The sequence below is a fragment of the Aplidium turbinatum genome, chromosome 13, assembly GCF_918807975.1.
Source record: "Aplidium turbinatum chromosome 13, kaAplTurb1.1, whole genome shotgun sequence".
NCBI lineage: Eukaryota > Metazoa > Chordata > Ascidiacea > Aplousobranchia > Polyclinidae > Aplidium > Aplidium turbinatum.
The window spans coordinates 17,964,674-17,979,532 of record NC_137484.1 but is presented as its reverse complement, the minus strand read 5'-3'; the positions used below and the strand labels follow the sequence as shown (position 1 = coordinate 17,979,532).

The following is a 14,859-nucleotide window of genomic DNA, read 5'->3' as shown; positions in this document are numbered from 1 at the left end:
AAAGCCACTTTCCACTTGGTTTACGATCCTTATTGTTCGTATTAATTTCTTTTTGCGTTCTTTTGATGCTATATCAACAACAGTATCACAACAGCTGGTTGAGACTCTTCAAGTGCTATAAGCTATGTCAAAATCATGGATTGTTATGGACAGTGGCTGTGGGCAAAAGAAACTGCCGTTTCTGTGTTGCCCGAGTTCGTAGCATTACAGATGAATAAAACAACAATATGAATGTGAATGTATATAAAAACTAGTCTGTGTCGAGACTATTTCTCCATCTGTGTTCAAGTCCAGTCTCTTTGTTGCCTTCTTTACAATATTGAGTTAAAGTTGTCTACTGTCGCATTTTTCAAGCCAAGGGCAGATTTTTAATTTCGCCAGGCTTCACTACTTAACGCTGCAAAAAATGTGGTGCTAATCACTTTCATTTATGGCGTTTTCTCTTTATTTGGTTCGGTGGCGTTTACATGCGACTCACCAACTGGACAAATGAACTTTTACTCTCGATTTCTTGCATTCTCTCGTAAATGGATTTACCAAAAACGAATGAACACAAAGACGTTGACGAAACTGTGTAGAAACAACGTTCTTTCTGTCTTTTAGCACAGTGTGAGAATCAGATTGACAAAGAATGGCTTTGTGTATCATTAATTTGTCAAAAAATAGGAAGCTTGACCACTGTTAATCCCTGCCGATATACGATGTTCCATTTGTAGCCTAAACATTGCATACTTCTCCCAAAGATGTTCAGTTTATGGATTAGGCATGCCAAAAGCGTGCTGTAATACTTGATTCCATGTTCTTAGAGGTAACACAAATTTATCAGCAATGGCCTTCTTATAAATGGATTAGTAGTGGGTGCCATTGAGTTGGTTTTCAGTTAAGAAAAGTTAGCCGAATCGCTTTAGGTAGAATTTCCTGTCTATTACATATTTCGTATGTTTTAATTGTAGTCAGATGCATAACTGAGGGGTTCAGAGTAGGCTCAGAACGCAACATTTTAAATGAAAATTGGTAATCTCATGGCAACTGTTTGCGTCAAAGTATTGGTTAATAATAATAATGATAAATTCTAAATTCAAACGCGCCAACATTCTGTTTGTTGCTTCGTTTTAGTTACCAGGGCAACTTGAGTGTTAGACGATGAACTTTGTAACTTTGTATAACCTGGTCAATGGCTACGCTTTGTGAAAGTGGTATTCATCTACTTCTGTTTAACAATATGAGTATTTTCCTATTAATTTTGTCGCTGTGAAGCAAAGGTAAATAGACACATCTTGCTAAAGTTTGTTTATGCACAATCCATCAGCCCGAAAGACAATTTTGAAAGCGTCCCTAGAGATTGGTTTATACTTTTTTTTCTTTCAGGTAATCCAAACTTACCACACGCAAAGCTTGTGGCGTGAACTTTGAAAGTTTCAGTTGCAAGCATCTTTGGAATAAGTAGTCTTGGTATTTGTCGCCTGAGCTTGCCTCCGCAGCCAGAAATGTGTGAAGTAAAATCGCTGTAAATCAAAATCTTGAAGGGGAGTAATTGAAATTGGTTTGCTTTCGCAAGCCGATGAAAGAGTTTCAGAAAACAGAACAAGCTTCTTTTCTTGAAAGTTCATTGATGTAGTTTTTGTTGATGCGTTAGAAATTGCAACAAAGGATGCTTGCCTCTTTCATAAAGGCTATCAGTTGTAAACAAGGCAGAAACAATCGTACAAGGAAAATCATTCTTATCAAACAAATTGTAGGCCTACAACTCGAAATTCAAGCAACTTTATCTTATCGTTTTTATTTACCTCACACGAAGACAGCAACTGTATGTGTGGCTGAGTTTCAAGCTTCTGAAATTCGAAGTCCTGTCATGAAATGTTATCTTAATGAGATGGCATTGAAATTCAAGAGCTTGTGGCTTATAAATCACTATGTTTGTTTTGTCAGATTAATTTAAACCTCACACAAACCAGAAGTGGTAAATGGATTGCAAGGCATGGTGTTTTCAACATAGATTTTCAATATCATCTTGTGATTTTTCATTATCTACATGTCAATTCCAATCAAAGATTTTCGATGTTTTTGGCAAACGCGCGTGAGAACAATTTTGGGCGTTCTGCTGTTCACCAAGAGTCGTCTTGTCAAATATCTGATTTATTGCGCTGTAAAATGTGTTGAGGTATCATCTCTAACGGTTTCCCCCATTGCAGTCGCTACGAAACTACACAAAACGTACCAATTGGTGGAATGAAAGACGATTAAAGTTCGAGAAAAAAGCGAAAACCGTTTTTAAAAGAACGAACGAGATTTTCTCTCACTTTGAGAGACAAACAGACTGCTTTTCACTGGTCAAACGTAGCTCGAGTTATTTGTACAAGAAAGCAGAGGCAAAGCGTTAGCATAGTAGAAAACTGAGCCACCGCAGTTAGCTCGAAAGGTAGTTTAGTTTTCCAGTCCATTAACAACTGATCGACAGGTTACACAACAAACAGCATGTGGATATTTCTTAAAGCAGCAGTTTGAAATTAAAATTTTTAATAGAGACACATAAAAAAATCTCTTTCAACATAACATATGCTTCAGTGGCTTGTAGATAACGCTGGTTGTAAGTAAGGACTGGTACGCTTTATGTAAATCTTAGCTTGAGAGGCGTGTGAAAGTACAGATAAATTTCATATGTTCATTCAGCATGCGTAGTTGCGTACCGTTCTTAACAGCTGCTGCATTGTGTTTTTACTTTTCAGATATCAACTTGAAAAATGCACACAGACTTGTGACAAATACAACACAATATTTTTGAGTTTACTTTTTTAAACCTTAATTGGTCTGTGAATTCAAGTTCAAGATAATTAAAAACTGTTTTCCTGATTGTTGCGCAGAAAATCCTGCATCCATTGCAAGTGTTCTGTCTCGAGCCATATCGCGCACACATCGGAATACGATCACTTTGAACAAAGAAACTTAGATTTTCATCACAGCGTTGATGTCAAAATGCCAGTCAACGTCAGCCAATCGCGAAATGTGGCGTCGATAACAGAAGGCGCTCATCAGAATGCTCACGAGGTCGATTTTCCGCACTCGAGCCACAAAAACACTGGGAACGATAACAGGATGAAACGACGGCAGCCTCGCCGACAACAATCACGACACAGCAGAAGCTCAAGGTCCGATGAGGAAGCTACGAGCACAGATGGCGGATGTGCTGTATTGCAAGAATATGCCTGGGTCCCACCAAATCTCACTATTGATCAAGTATGTGATGTAATGTGGATTTAACAGTCGTAGATAGATAATTAAGCTAAGAAAATGAGTGTGAATAAATTTGTTTGCATTAGATAATTAAGTTTTAGGAAACGTTTAACTCCAACATTTATTTTGACAAACACAGCATGCTTATTTTCTGCATGTACTAAAAAATCACTATCAAAAGATAACAGGTTGCGGTTATGTAGAGAAAGTTTACAAACAACTCAACAGCTTAATTGCAAAATGAACATTTGTCATTCTGTTAGCTGTGTTTGCTGCTGGATCTAGATATTTGCCCAACTGACAAAAGGTGCCCGTTTTACATAGTTACAGCGTTTAGCGACGATTTAAAACTTGCGTCGTTGCGAACTGTGCAGTTGACTCCGCACTCGTTTGGCAAGCGGATTAACTTAGAACGCAGTAAGCTGAAAGCAAATCTTGGTATAATTTATTTTTTCAACTGCCCAGCCCCAGACAGAAAAGTTATTCATTTTTACATGGATTCAACGTCTGCAGACGGATTTTGCTGTATGAGGCAGATATACCACAAGTCTGCAAGCTTCTGTAAATACGTCTTGCTTCAAGCATGTTGTATTGACATGGACCAAAATAGGTTTCTAGAAAATTAAATCACTTCTATAAGATTATCTTTCCTTGTTTAATTGATAGATTATTTTTAATTAAAAATTGCCGTTAATTTTCTTCGGTAGAAATGAGAGCTGTTCTTAAAATGTGTATGTTTTCAACACGTGACTGGAATAGTCCCTTTTCAGCCGCAAAATCAGTCTTTTTTACGTTGATATAACGCCAATCAATGTAAAAAAAGGACTGATTTGCTGGCTGGAGTGGCATAGTGCCTGACAGCGTAACTTGTGACAGAATCTGTGTCCAAGAAAACAGATAGATAGGTTATCACTTATCAGCAATCTGTCAATTGAATGAAATTCCTCACCGGGCAATAGACTACCAGAAATCTAACAAATGTTTAACAGACCTTTGACCGGTTAAAAAAATGTCACTGCAAATCTTGATTGATCACCGTAAAATACTAATCAAAAAGAGTTCAATTCAATGATTGTATTTTGTATTTTGTAATGATTGTATTCAATGAATGAGCTGTACTGTATAATAATTTTTTGTTGAAGACGAGACATTTGAAGACTTTTTTATTTGTATTTGAAAGGAGGTGTTCAATAACGTTCATACTTTTAAATTAAGATCTATATGCATTTTAAAATAAACGATGATGATTATGGGAAATCACAGAATAGCAATTGTTGCAATGAGCATTTGAATACAAGTTTTTGCTTTGCTCCTAAATTGCTAATTCGTCCGCGCACTGTAGCCGAGAGATCTCAACTAATAATTTTGTTATCTTTCGATATTTTTATCGTATTTGAATAATTTCGTAATTGCGCAAGACTTTAGACGCAGCAAAGGCGTGGAAAATTTTGCTTTCAGCTAATCTAAACATAGTCAATATATCTGTGGTGGGAAAAATCGTTTGGTTGCTTACAATTTGACTTCAATGTTCTGATTTTCCTGTGCTGGGAAAAAAAATCGTTTGTTTTAAAATCAAAGGGATATACCGGCTTATGCCATGTTTTAAAGGCGTTTGTCTTCGCAAGACGTAAATAAACTAGAGACAACGATATTTACATGACTCCAAAGTCACTACGGACTAAAATCATTTGGTATTAGAGATCAACTCACGGACAATGCTGTTAATAATGACATTTTTAATGTTTTCGTTTCTTGCAATCCATTTTTTAACCTTGCCCTGTTGATCTCCGATCCGATTAGATGTCTGGGCAAGACTCGGCACTGTATCTCAGTAAATGGTAATGACTGGAATGACTTCATTCTGCTTTATCAGTTTTATCAAAACTAGCTCTTTTTGTAACATTTTCATAAACGAAAAGATACTTATCTCTTAATCATGGACAAGGAGGTTGAATGGAACTCAATATCACTTCACGCTCTAATTGATGATTTTTCTTCGCGTTTTTGTGCTGCATTTCAGTATTTTTGCGTCTCTTTGTACAATGCGTTTGAAAGAAACACCATGAGAGAGCAGTTGCTTGCTTTTTGGAGGACAAATATAGCTTAAATTGCATAATAGTACTTCGGTTATGAGATACTGCTTTATAAGCTTTTACTCATTTTGATTTCTGCAAGAAGCAATTCATTCTTGAAATAATAAATAGCTAATTTTTGTTTGTAAAAGTCAACCAAGGCCAGCTGTTCAATTTTTCTTCTGATTTGTTCTTCCAGGTTCGTTATTATTTCAAGTCTTTGCCGAAAGACAAAGTTCCGGCCGTGGACAGCATCGGAGATAAATATCGAGTACGACAACTTTTCCATCAGTTGCCACCTCATGATGACAAGGTACGTAAGCTACCATCGAAAGTAGATTACTTCGTGGGTAGATATTTATGTGTTTTCATAAGCAAACAAACTTTTGCAATATTAACTTAGCGATTTTTTTTTTTGCAACATGGCTTAGGTACGCGAATTAGTAGAAGCGGAGTTTTTTTGTATAGTGCACGTAGACTCGTGGAGAGATAGTGATCGCAAGTCAAAAAAAAATGCATAATTTAGCAAGCACTTGTTATCTAGATTTGTTAAGTCTCTTAATTTAGATAAACATAAAGTGCACTTCAAAACGTTTTTCACGTTGTTCTGTCTATTCATTGACACTTTCAGCGTAATTTCGAAGCCAAAAAAAAAGCTTTTATTTTGTGATCATGTCATTGGAACCTTTCCATGTCACATTTGGCGTGATGCTTAGCACAAATACAAATTGTAAATGCTTCATTGCAGTCGTTGCTGAGCGTGATACTGCTTTTAACTCGTCATATTGCAAGCCGATTTAAAATTATGCGTGTTTGCTCAAGGGAGGGTCTACTTTGAGATAATTTTCTTGCTACTCCTTTTTAAATCCTTTTATTGTTCAACCAAGCCGTTTTGACCAGTCATGGCAAAGTACCTTCAAACCAGTGTTGCTGTTCTGCACACTGTAATTGTCATGGTGCAACATTGGAAGTCGTATCATTTGTTTGTCTGGGCTGGCAATCACTCTGCCTTTGTATGGCTTTGACATGGGTAAATATGCCATTCGTGATCAGTCATATCTCGATTTTCTGTGTTGACTGGTCCTTTTGTGCGTTTCTAATCAAAAGGCAAAAGATATTTTGCCATTTTTTTGTTCAATAGTTGTTGGTTACTGCCCAAAGCCCATCCCAAATTCAGCATGTTAGTTTTGCACTTAGCAAAGTCACATAAAACCTCATGGATTAATGGAAACCTGACATGAGTGATGGAGATGCATTGCATTCACACAAGGTCATTCGGTTCTTCTCTGCATTTCTTGTTCACTTTTGACATTTTCTTTTGCTGTGGTTACTTACTTTAACAGCATACTAGGAATGCGTAGATGGACATTTAAAGGTTTACGAACTCTTAAAACTAGTACAATTGAGTGAAAATTCTGCCGGTTTAATTTTATCAGCTTTTTATGTGAGGCAATTGAAATATTTGACACGAACAGTTAGTCAATTCAACTGAACCAAACGCTGTGCTTAACATGCTGTCCTCAAAATAACCGCATTTTTAAAAGGTGATTTACGACAAGTAAGTGTGATAGCCTTTTGACGAAGATTTGAAACGATTTGTTTCCAGTTGTGTTGAGTTTATCAAGTGATGTCTAAAGTGTTTTACTCTTTACAGTGGAAATTCAGTTTCTCAAAAATGCGAAAAGCTTTCGTGGTTATTAAGTGTGGGTTTTTCGGTGTATTTTAGGAGTCATGGTATTCGGTGGTGGAAGAGTTATTTAGGACCAATCGTTTGAAGAAGAAATTATATTTTTTATTTGTTTAAGTTTGTCGTTTTAACTTAAAGAGTTATTCTCATACTTTTTAGCTCATTGAACTTATCAATTTTGAAAATACAGTTTGTGTATTGTCTCCTCCCTGTTAAAAAGCTGTTAGCTTAAAGTTGTTTGAACTTGATTGCCTGCGGCTATAATTAACCTGCAGTTATGTGGTCGCAATAGCTACACGACCGAGCATACTTAGAAAATGAGCGTTGGTCTGGCTTATTCCATGCATTCGGCTGTGTAATTTGCAATTGTGGACTCCTGTTATTTCTGCAGTGGTACAATGTCAAAATTGCGCTGTTTGCTGTCTGTTTATTGGTTGTTGGTGAAAATAAGAAATGTCACTAATCCGCTCTAATTCATTTATAACTGCGCTTGTTTCATAATAATCATGGCATAACATACGTATTCGTAATTGGCAGTGTCTGTCATGAAAGGTGTGTGCTTTGGAAAAACTTATCATAAATTTTGTCTTTGGGTTCCCTCTGCCATCAGTCCGTGAAGAGATCAAGTGAACAAACGTTGATTTTATCCTTAACCGAATGAAGCGGTCTTTAATTTCAAAACGGAACTCATCTATCGTCTCAGTCGTTCTTCCAACCCGTAGACTTCTTAATAGACAATCATCCAACTAAACAGAATTTAGATGATGATGATGAACAGGCCAAATTAAGTGAAAGATCACATTGAAGACGTTCAGAAAATATTTGTCTGACATCATCTTCCGATTAGGCTACGACAGGGCTTCTCAAACTATGGGTCGCGACCCCAAATGGGGTCGCGTAATGAAATTTTGGGGTCGTAATGAAATTCTAGTGCCGGTGGGTTGTAGTCTTGCCATGATGTCAATTGACCGCAACCGTCGGTGCGAAATGTCGAACGATAAAATATAATCAATCGTAACAATTGATGCATTGTTACGCTATCATTGCTGTAACGTGCTGACCAAAAGTAACCTTATCGCTCGCATTATGATTTCAGAGTAGCTTATCAACTAGTTTCTGAAGGAACCAGTTACAAGATTAATTGACTATGGATCAGTGGTTAGGTTCCGTAGATTCATGCGGTAACAATTGCAAGCACAAAGAAAACAATTGAAAAGTCAGAAAGAAAAAGAAAATATAATGATCAAAATGATCCGTTTTAATGTGATTAACGTGGATGTCCCCATAATGCAACAAAACTTTAATTGCAACAAAACTGTTGGTGTTTTATTTAAATCCAAGATGTTGAAACTTGACTTTAATCCGATCATATATTTAAATGAAAAACGTATCTGCTTTGAGACCTAGTGAAATATTTAGGAGTAATAATTAACGACTTGCTATCCGATGATGAAGACACGAAACGACAATTACGGTCGTTGTATTGTGCTGGAAACATGTTAAAAGCAAGGTTTTCCAAATGTTCGATTGCTGTTAAAAATGTGTTGTTTCGTTCCTATTGTATTCCTTTTTATGCCTGTCAACTATGGTGCAACTATTTTTCAACCAATAGTAATCGCTTACGTGTTGGATACAATAATTGTTGCAGAATGTTGTTTAATCTGCGGAGACGACGCAGCATCACCTCTGCATTCGTTGATAACAATACCACAACTTTTCAAGCTCTCATTCGTAAAAAATTATACCAGTTTGTAACACGATGTAACTTGTTTTCCAATCAATGAATTAATGAAATAATGCCAACAGACTGTTACTATCAATCTTTGTATGTGGTACAATGCAACTCAGCTCTCCACAACTTTGCAAGCTCTCATTCGTAAAAATTATACCAGTTTGTAACACGATGTAACTTGTTTTCCAATCAATGAATTTATGAAATAATGCCAACAGACTGTTACTATCAATCTTTGTATGTGGTACAATGCAACTCAGCTCTTCGGAGTTGAGTATCTGCTTTGTTTCTACATTTTATGTTTGATTGTAAAATGGACCATGTTGAGTCTGATGTAAATAAATAAATAAATACATAAATGGGGTCGCATAGAAATATATTTTTCAAAATGGGGTCGCAGAGCAAAAAAGTTTGAGAAGCCCTGGGCTACGAGATAAACAAAAATCATCTTTTGAAAGGACATAAAATTTGGAAAGAAGGCATCTTTCGTGGTAACTTCTGAATAACTACATTCGACGTGCGATGAAATGCCGACGAAATTAAATGAAGAAACACAGCGTTAGCTTGTTGATATCACAGTGATGGACTACCTGCTTAAACAGTGTGGACCATAAACATAAACCTGTGAAAAATCATAAGAGGATTAGCATTCAGACTGAGATTATAGCTTACTTTGTAACGCAGAGGATCACTCTTGAGATATTCCGCACAATAAAGGCATAAAAATTGTTAAAATAGTCCAAATTACCATAAATATATACCCTTAGTTTTATGAATGACGCTATTTTTACAAACAAAGAAGTAACATTTCTCCTACAAGTTAATTCTTGAGTTCACATTCTTTGGGTGTTTAGCTCGATATAATGCAGATACATAACATCACAGCAACTGCAGACTACCACTGAAAGTCAACTTTTTAATGCAGCTTGTTGGCTCCTGACAAGATGTTTGTTACTGTGCCAAAAGCTCATCTTGTTTGGAGCCCCTTCGAAAAAAAAACTGTTGACGATTTGCTATTCATAGCCTGCCCTGTTTCAAAAGTGTCCCGCAAATGCGGTTGCGGTTACAATAACATTGTGCGGTCATAAACAACGCATCGCGTGAACTTATTTCCAACCGCTTAAATGCCGGCTGCATTCCTTCATTAAATTTGTTCTGTGATTCACCTCGTCAAGATATAAATCACAGTTTTCTAAATAAATCTTTCAGAAAGTTTACATGAATTATCTTGTCATGTTTTACCGTGTGGAGTATGCTCAAAAGGAGTTTCACATACGTAAAAGAACATAGCCAAGCACTTCGTTGATCGAATAGATACAGACCATAAACAGGTTTAAAGTTTGGGTTGAGCAATACAACTTCATTGACGGGTGGAACCCAATAAGTTTAGTACTACCTGTTAAAACGTTCTGCTTATCATGTAATGTTAAAGTTTTTCTTTAGTAAAAAAAACTATCTCAGACTTAGGGTACGCAAAAAGTCATTTCTCGTTAGCTTAAGCGTTGAAAGAATGTAGATTCCTAACTCACCAAACAAGTGTAGCAGTTAATGAATGGGCGTGCATATTTTTTTTATTTCTGTCCACTGAACTTCATTTGAAAATTGGTCTTATCTGATTTCAACACTGAGCTAAAGGATCAGCATTTATGTTGCATGAGACGTAGTAGAGTTTCTGCATGCAACTTTTTATTATGTCTTTTGTGCAAGATAACGCTACTGAAGTGAAATGGTTGTCGATTTTAGTCAACGGCGAGAGTGTTCCATCACTGCCACGGCAGACCACTTGAATGACTTGTGGACAGATTGTACAAGGAATGTTTTAAACTTTCTAGTTTCCGCATAAACGCTCATCTCCACTTTACGTTTATCCTGAAAGTATCTCTAACCTTATCAACTTGTGCAACGGGACTTTGTTATTTTCTAGTTCAGCAGGTTGCTTAATGACCAAAAAACTGGAGAACAGCTTCACTTGCAGCAAAATAGGTTAGGAATTTCCAACTACCGGCGATAGCAAAGAGAAGTTCAAATTCAACTTTCATTTTTTGCATTGCTTTTAACGCGTCAAAGAAAGTATCCTTCTTGCCTTTAAAACAACAGTTTCTACGTTGAATTATTATCATTCTTGTGGAGTCTTTGGCAAATGGCGCATGAGCTCTTCTAAATCATGCAAATTAAATTGATTTTACGCTTACAGTGATGTAAAAGGCAGACGGCAATGCAAAATGTTTTAATCCATTCCAATGCTCCTTTTCTAACAAGCCCTGACAGACAAGTAGAGTGATATCTTTTGAATTCTGATGTGACCCAACAAAAGATCACATTAATGATTTCCACGCTGGTTAACTATGACGCTTCACCCGCATTTAAAATAATTTCACGCTTGATTGCTCACGGCTCATTAAACAAAAGGAGAACCAATCTTTTGCTGCTGGGCTGTTTGCACTGTGAGAACCAGAAAACACTGATAGACAGTCATCAGAGGATGGACAACAGGTGCGTCAGTTACTTGACAGCCGGCTTGACCTTATATATTTTCTTTTCATTAAATTTCGGTAAGACTTTACTCATACTTACTTTTCATCTTCTTACCATTAAAGGTGCATGTATAGAAGAACTGAGGCTAGAATGCTTGGGTTGATGAAGATATTTAGCTACACAGATAAATTCAACACCAATTTTGGGAGTTTTAAATGGAGCACAGAATTTTTTAACATGATATTACACAAAAACATGTATGATGAAGTGCAATCATATTAACAGACGCAGACGTTGTAATGTTTACTGTATAGCATGCGGATGTTGAATTATTGTAAAATAACGGAGTTTGCTGGCTGGGATAGTGGAGGAATTTTTATTAATCTTCGAAGAATTTATCTGAATAAAGTTGAACCCTTATCCTTTTAATCCATTAATACCATATTGGTATCACCCAGATCAACGATCCAATTGGCACCTGGTTCCTTGATAACTTCAGCTATGCAATGGCGTTTTCAGAGCTGATATTGTTATCATTTATACAGGCTTGCGGTAGGCTGTGAGATTGATCTTTATGAGAGTAGGCGGCAAGCAATTACTTAACAGTTGTAAAATGTTATATAGCTTTCTCTGCGACAAGACCTTGCTACCAATCAAACGCTTCGAAAATGATTGTGTCAACTTTTTGAAGCTGATTACGTGATTAGGCCTGCGTCGAAAAATGATGCAGTGTAGGCTACACCGCTACAGGACACCTAACTGCCTGCAAGCATACCTCAACTGCACATTTTGTCTATTTATTTTTCTGATGCCAGTTTTGCTGAGAAGTAAGCGGGCTTTGTGTGACTTTTCCCGACCTCTTACATAGTGGGTGTATTGATTTGGTGTGGGTGAAAAAATGCAATACATCAAATAAAATGCATTGTTTGCATTTTTGCAAGGTTTTGATACACCTTTTCACATTTTTCTGAATAACTCCAAAACGATTTACACACATAATTTTATTATTTTAAAGACGTGTAGAAAATAACTTTTTGGAGGCCCATTGAAATCTTTTCTATTCTTTTTGTATTGCGCTTGATTTATCAGCTTTCGAGATAAAGTTGATATTTCTGATGCCACCTACCACACGCAGAGCATTTAAAGGCAGTTAGAGTTCATTTGTTTAACTTTTAACCTTGAGGTCAATGAAACGACATTGTTTAAGTGCATTGCTATGTATTGTTTATGTGCCGTTAAGCTGCCGCCTACAAAGCCTTGAAACTGGCGATTGCAAGTCGATCGCTTTGAAATTTATGCCAACTTTGTATTTTGAAATTACAGTATAAAAGGTTGCATCACAGACTTTAAGTGCTGTCAGTATAAATCATTATTTGTCCATCGACTAAATATAGCGAGATAATGCTATATTAATGAACTACAAAGATTCCATAAACAGATAGCCGAGAGACTTGACGTGATTTATCCGACTCTAAATCAATGGTATCAGTGCTGTTTTTTAAGGTCTTGCGTTGACTTATATTTGGCATACCATGGTATGTGAGAACTGTGGCTGTAGCACTGACACGTTTCCGTTAGTTCCACGCAAAATGCATCAAATGATCATAACTGTGATAGTGATAATAACCATAACGATAAGAATGCTCATTGAGAATATTAATGATCATAATGATGATAATAATGATCACGAACGAATCTATTAACCTGTTAGCCGATCTGCTTTATAGATCGAAAATAGCTGATTGAGGAGATGCGGAAGTGATAAAGCTGCTGCAGCAGATGAATTCCCGTTTAAACCGGAATTACAGTCTAAATATAATTTTAAGAGCTTTCTTTTTAGACTTTGAATATCAGTTGTGATTATTTGACAGATCTGTTATTGCAATGATCTTTCGGATGAAGAAAAACATGAACTTCGCGTTTTCAGTGATCAACGAAAACGAGACTTCTTCGGTTGCGGAAAAGTGAGGATTCTTCCATTGAACAACCCAGGCACACCTTGTACAGAGGTATTTACTGAAGTTGCAGTTATCTCTAGATTGTTGACAAGTTGGCGAAGTCTGAGGCAAACCTAACCGAAACTCCTACATAGGTTACTTATTTTTTGAAAATGATTGCCGCTTTTTGTGGCAAAGTATAACCAAAAAAGAGAGCATCGTTTGAATTTTTCTTGCTGGGATAAAGTAGGCGATTTGTCCAGTTAGTTAAGCTTCTATTGTTAGCTTTAGTCCTACATATTGCCTCGTGAGACCTTTCATAATATTGACTAAATTTCAGTGTGGTGTGCTTGTAAACGGAGGCGATATAACGGTGGTGGCTGCGAGAGCTGAGCCAGGAATGTGCTGGCATCCTGCCTGCTTTTGCTGTTCCGTTTGCCAGGAGCTTCTCGTCGATCTCTTCTACTTTTACCAGGAAGGACAGTTGTATTGCGGACGCCATCATGCGGAAACATTAAAACCGAGATGCTCTGCATGTGACGAGGTAAGCAGAGACATTGGGTAAATAACTTGGCAACAGTATCTGCTGGAATGATTGTCAGTAGAACGAGTTCAAATTGATTGTTCTTTACTGCTCAGCACTGGTATACTGTACAATGTACATCAAAAGAAAAAACGTGCCCAAACATTGTTTATTAAAGCAAACATAGGAATAAATTATTAAGATAACTTTGTTTGTTACTTCATGTTCGAGTATGAAAATACTTTGGTTGGGGTGTTATATACATAGGCTACTATTATTATTACTTTATGCTTTCGATCAAAAAGTGATTTAGTGATTATGTTGGGCAGATTATCTTTTCTGATGAATGCACTGAAGCAGAAGGTCGACATTGGCATATGGACCATTTTTGTTGTTTTGAATGTGACACGGTGCTTGGCGGACAGCGGTATATCATGCGTGACGGAAAACCCAATTGCACTAAATGTTTTGAAGCCCTTTACGCAGAGTATTGCGACACATGCGGAGATTTGATTGGTAAGTCGTCCTTTTGTTTTTCAAATAATTCTTGGTAAAATGAAATTTTTGAGAGAATGATTTTAATTTTTGATGTTGAATCAATGTAAAAAAATGATTTTCTGGCTGATGGTAAAGTAGCAAAGTTAGTGGTAAATTCTAAACACTGGTCGTAAGCAGTTATATAACAAAATATGTTCTCTAGGTCTTGATGCTGGTCAGATGCAGTACGAAGGGCAACACTGGCACGCAACGGACAATTGTTTCCGTTGTACACGATGCGGAAAATCTCTCTTAGGAAAGCCGTTTCTTCCGAAGCATGGAAGGATATTTTGTTCCAAAGCTTGTAGTCTTGGTGAAGAGTCAGGGCATTCAGAATCGGATTCCCAGGTGAGTCTTGGAAGATCTTTTTTCATTAATTTTTATGGGTTTAACACTTTTACATATAGCAGTTGTTTAATTCAAAACAAAATTAACACTTATTTCTCTAGAAGAAATGCGAAACCCTAAAACAGGAAACTCGTTTTCTTAGTTGGGATGGTGCAATATTGTAAAATTATGACGTAATATAGTTTTATACCAGTCTGGAATGTGTCCGTTCCGACGCCAAAGGCAATAGTTACTATGATCAAAGAGACTAAATTGTAGGGTGCTATTGTTGGCACTACAGTAGTTTATTGCATACTTGGCATACTTTATACACATTT

General features: G+C 36.7%; 1 protein-coding gene across 2 annotated transcripts in view; it reads left to right on the top strand.

Moving 5' to 3' along the window:
- Positions 1-14,859, top strand: part of LOC145782135 (uncharacterized) — a 63,268-nt gene that overhangs the window by 43,490 nt on the left and 4,919 nt on the right. For both annotated transcript variants that reach the window (XM_082593891.1, XM_082593890.1), the window contains exons 3-8: positions 2,862-3,234; positions 5,503-5,616; positions 13,069-13,206; positions 13,475-13,678; positions 13,987-14,173; positions 14,358-14,542. In XM_082593891.1, the coding sequence (XP_082450017.1) occupies positions 2,862-3,234; positions 5,503-5,616; positions 13,069-13,206; positions 13,475-13,678; positions 13,987-14,173; positions 14,358-14,542 (1,201 nt within the window). The remainder of the gene's footprint in view (positions 1-2,861; positions 3,235-5,502; positions 5,617-13,068; positions 13,207-13,474; positions 13,679-13,986; positions 14,174-14,357; positions 14,543-14,859) is intronic.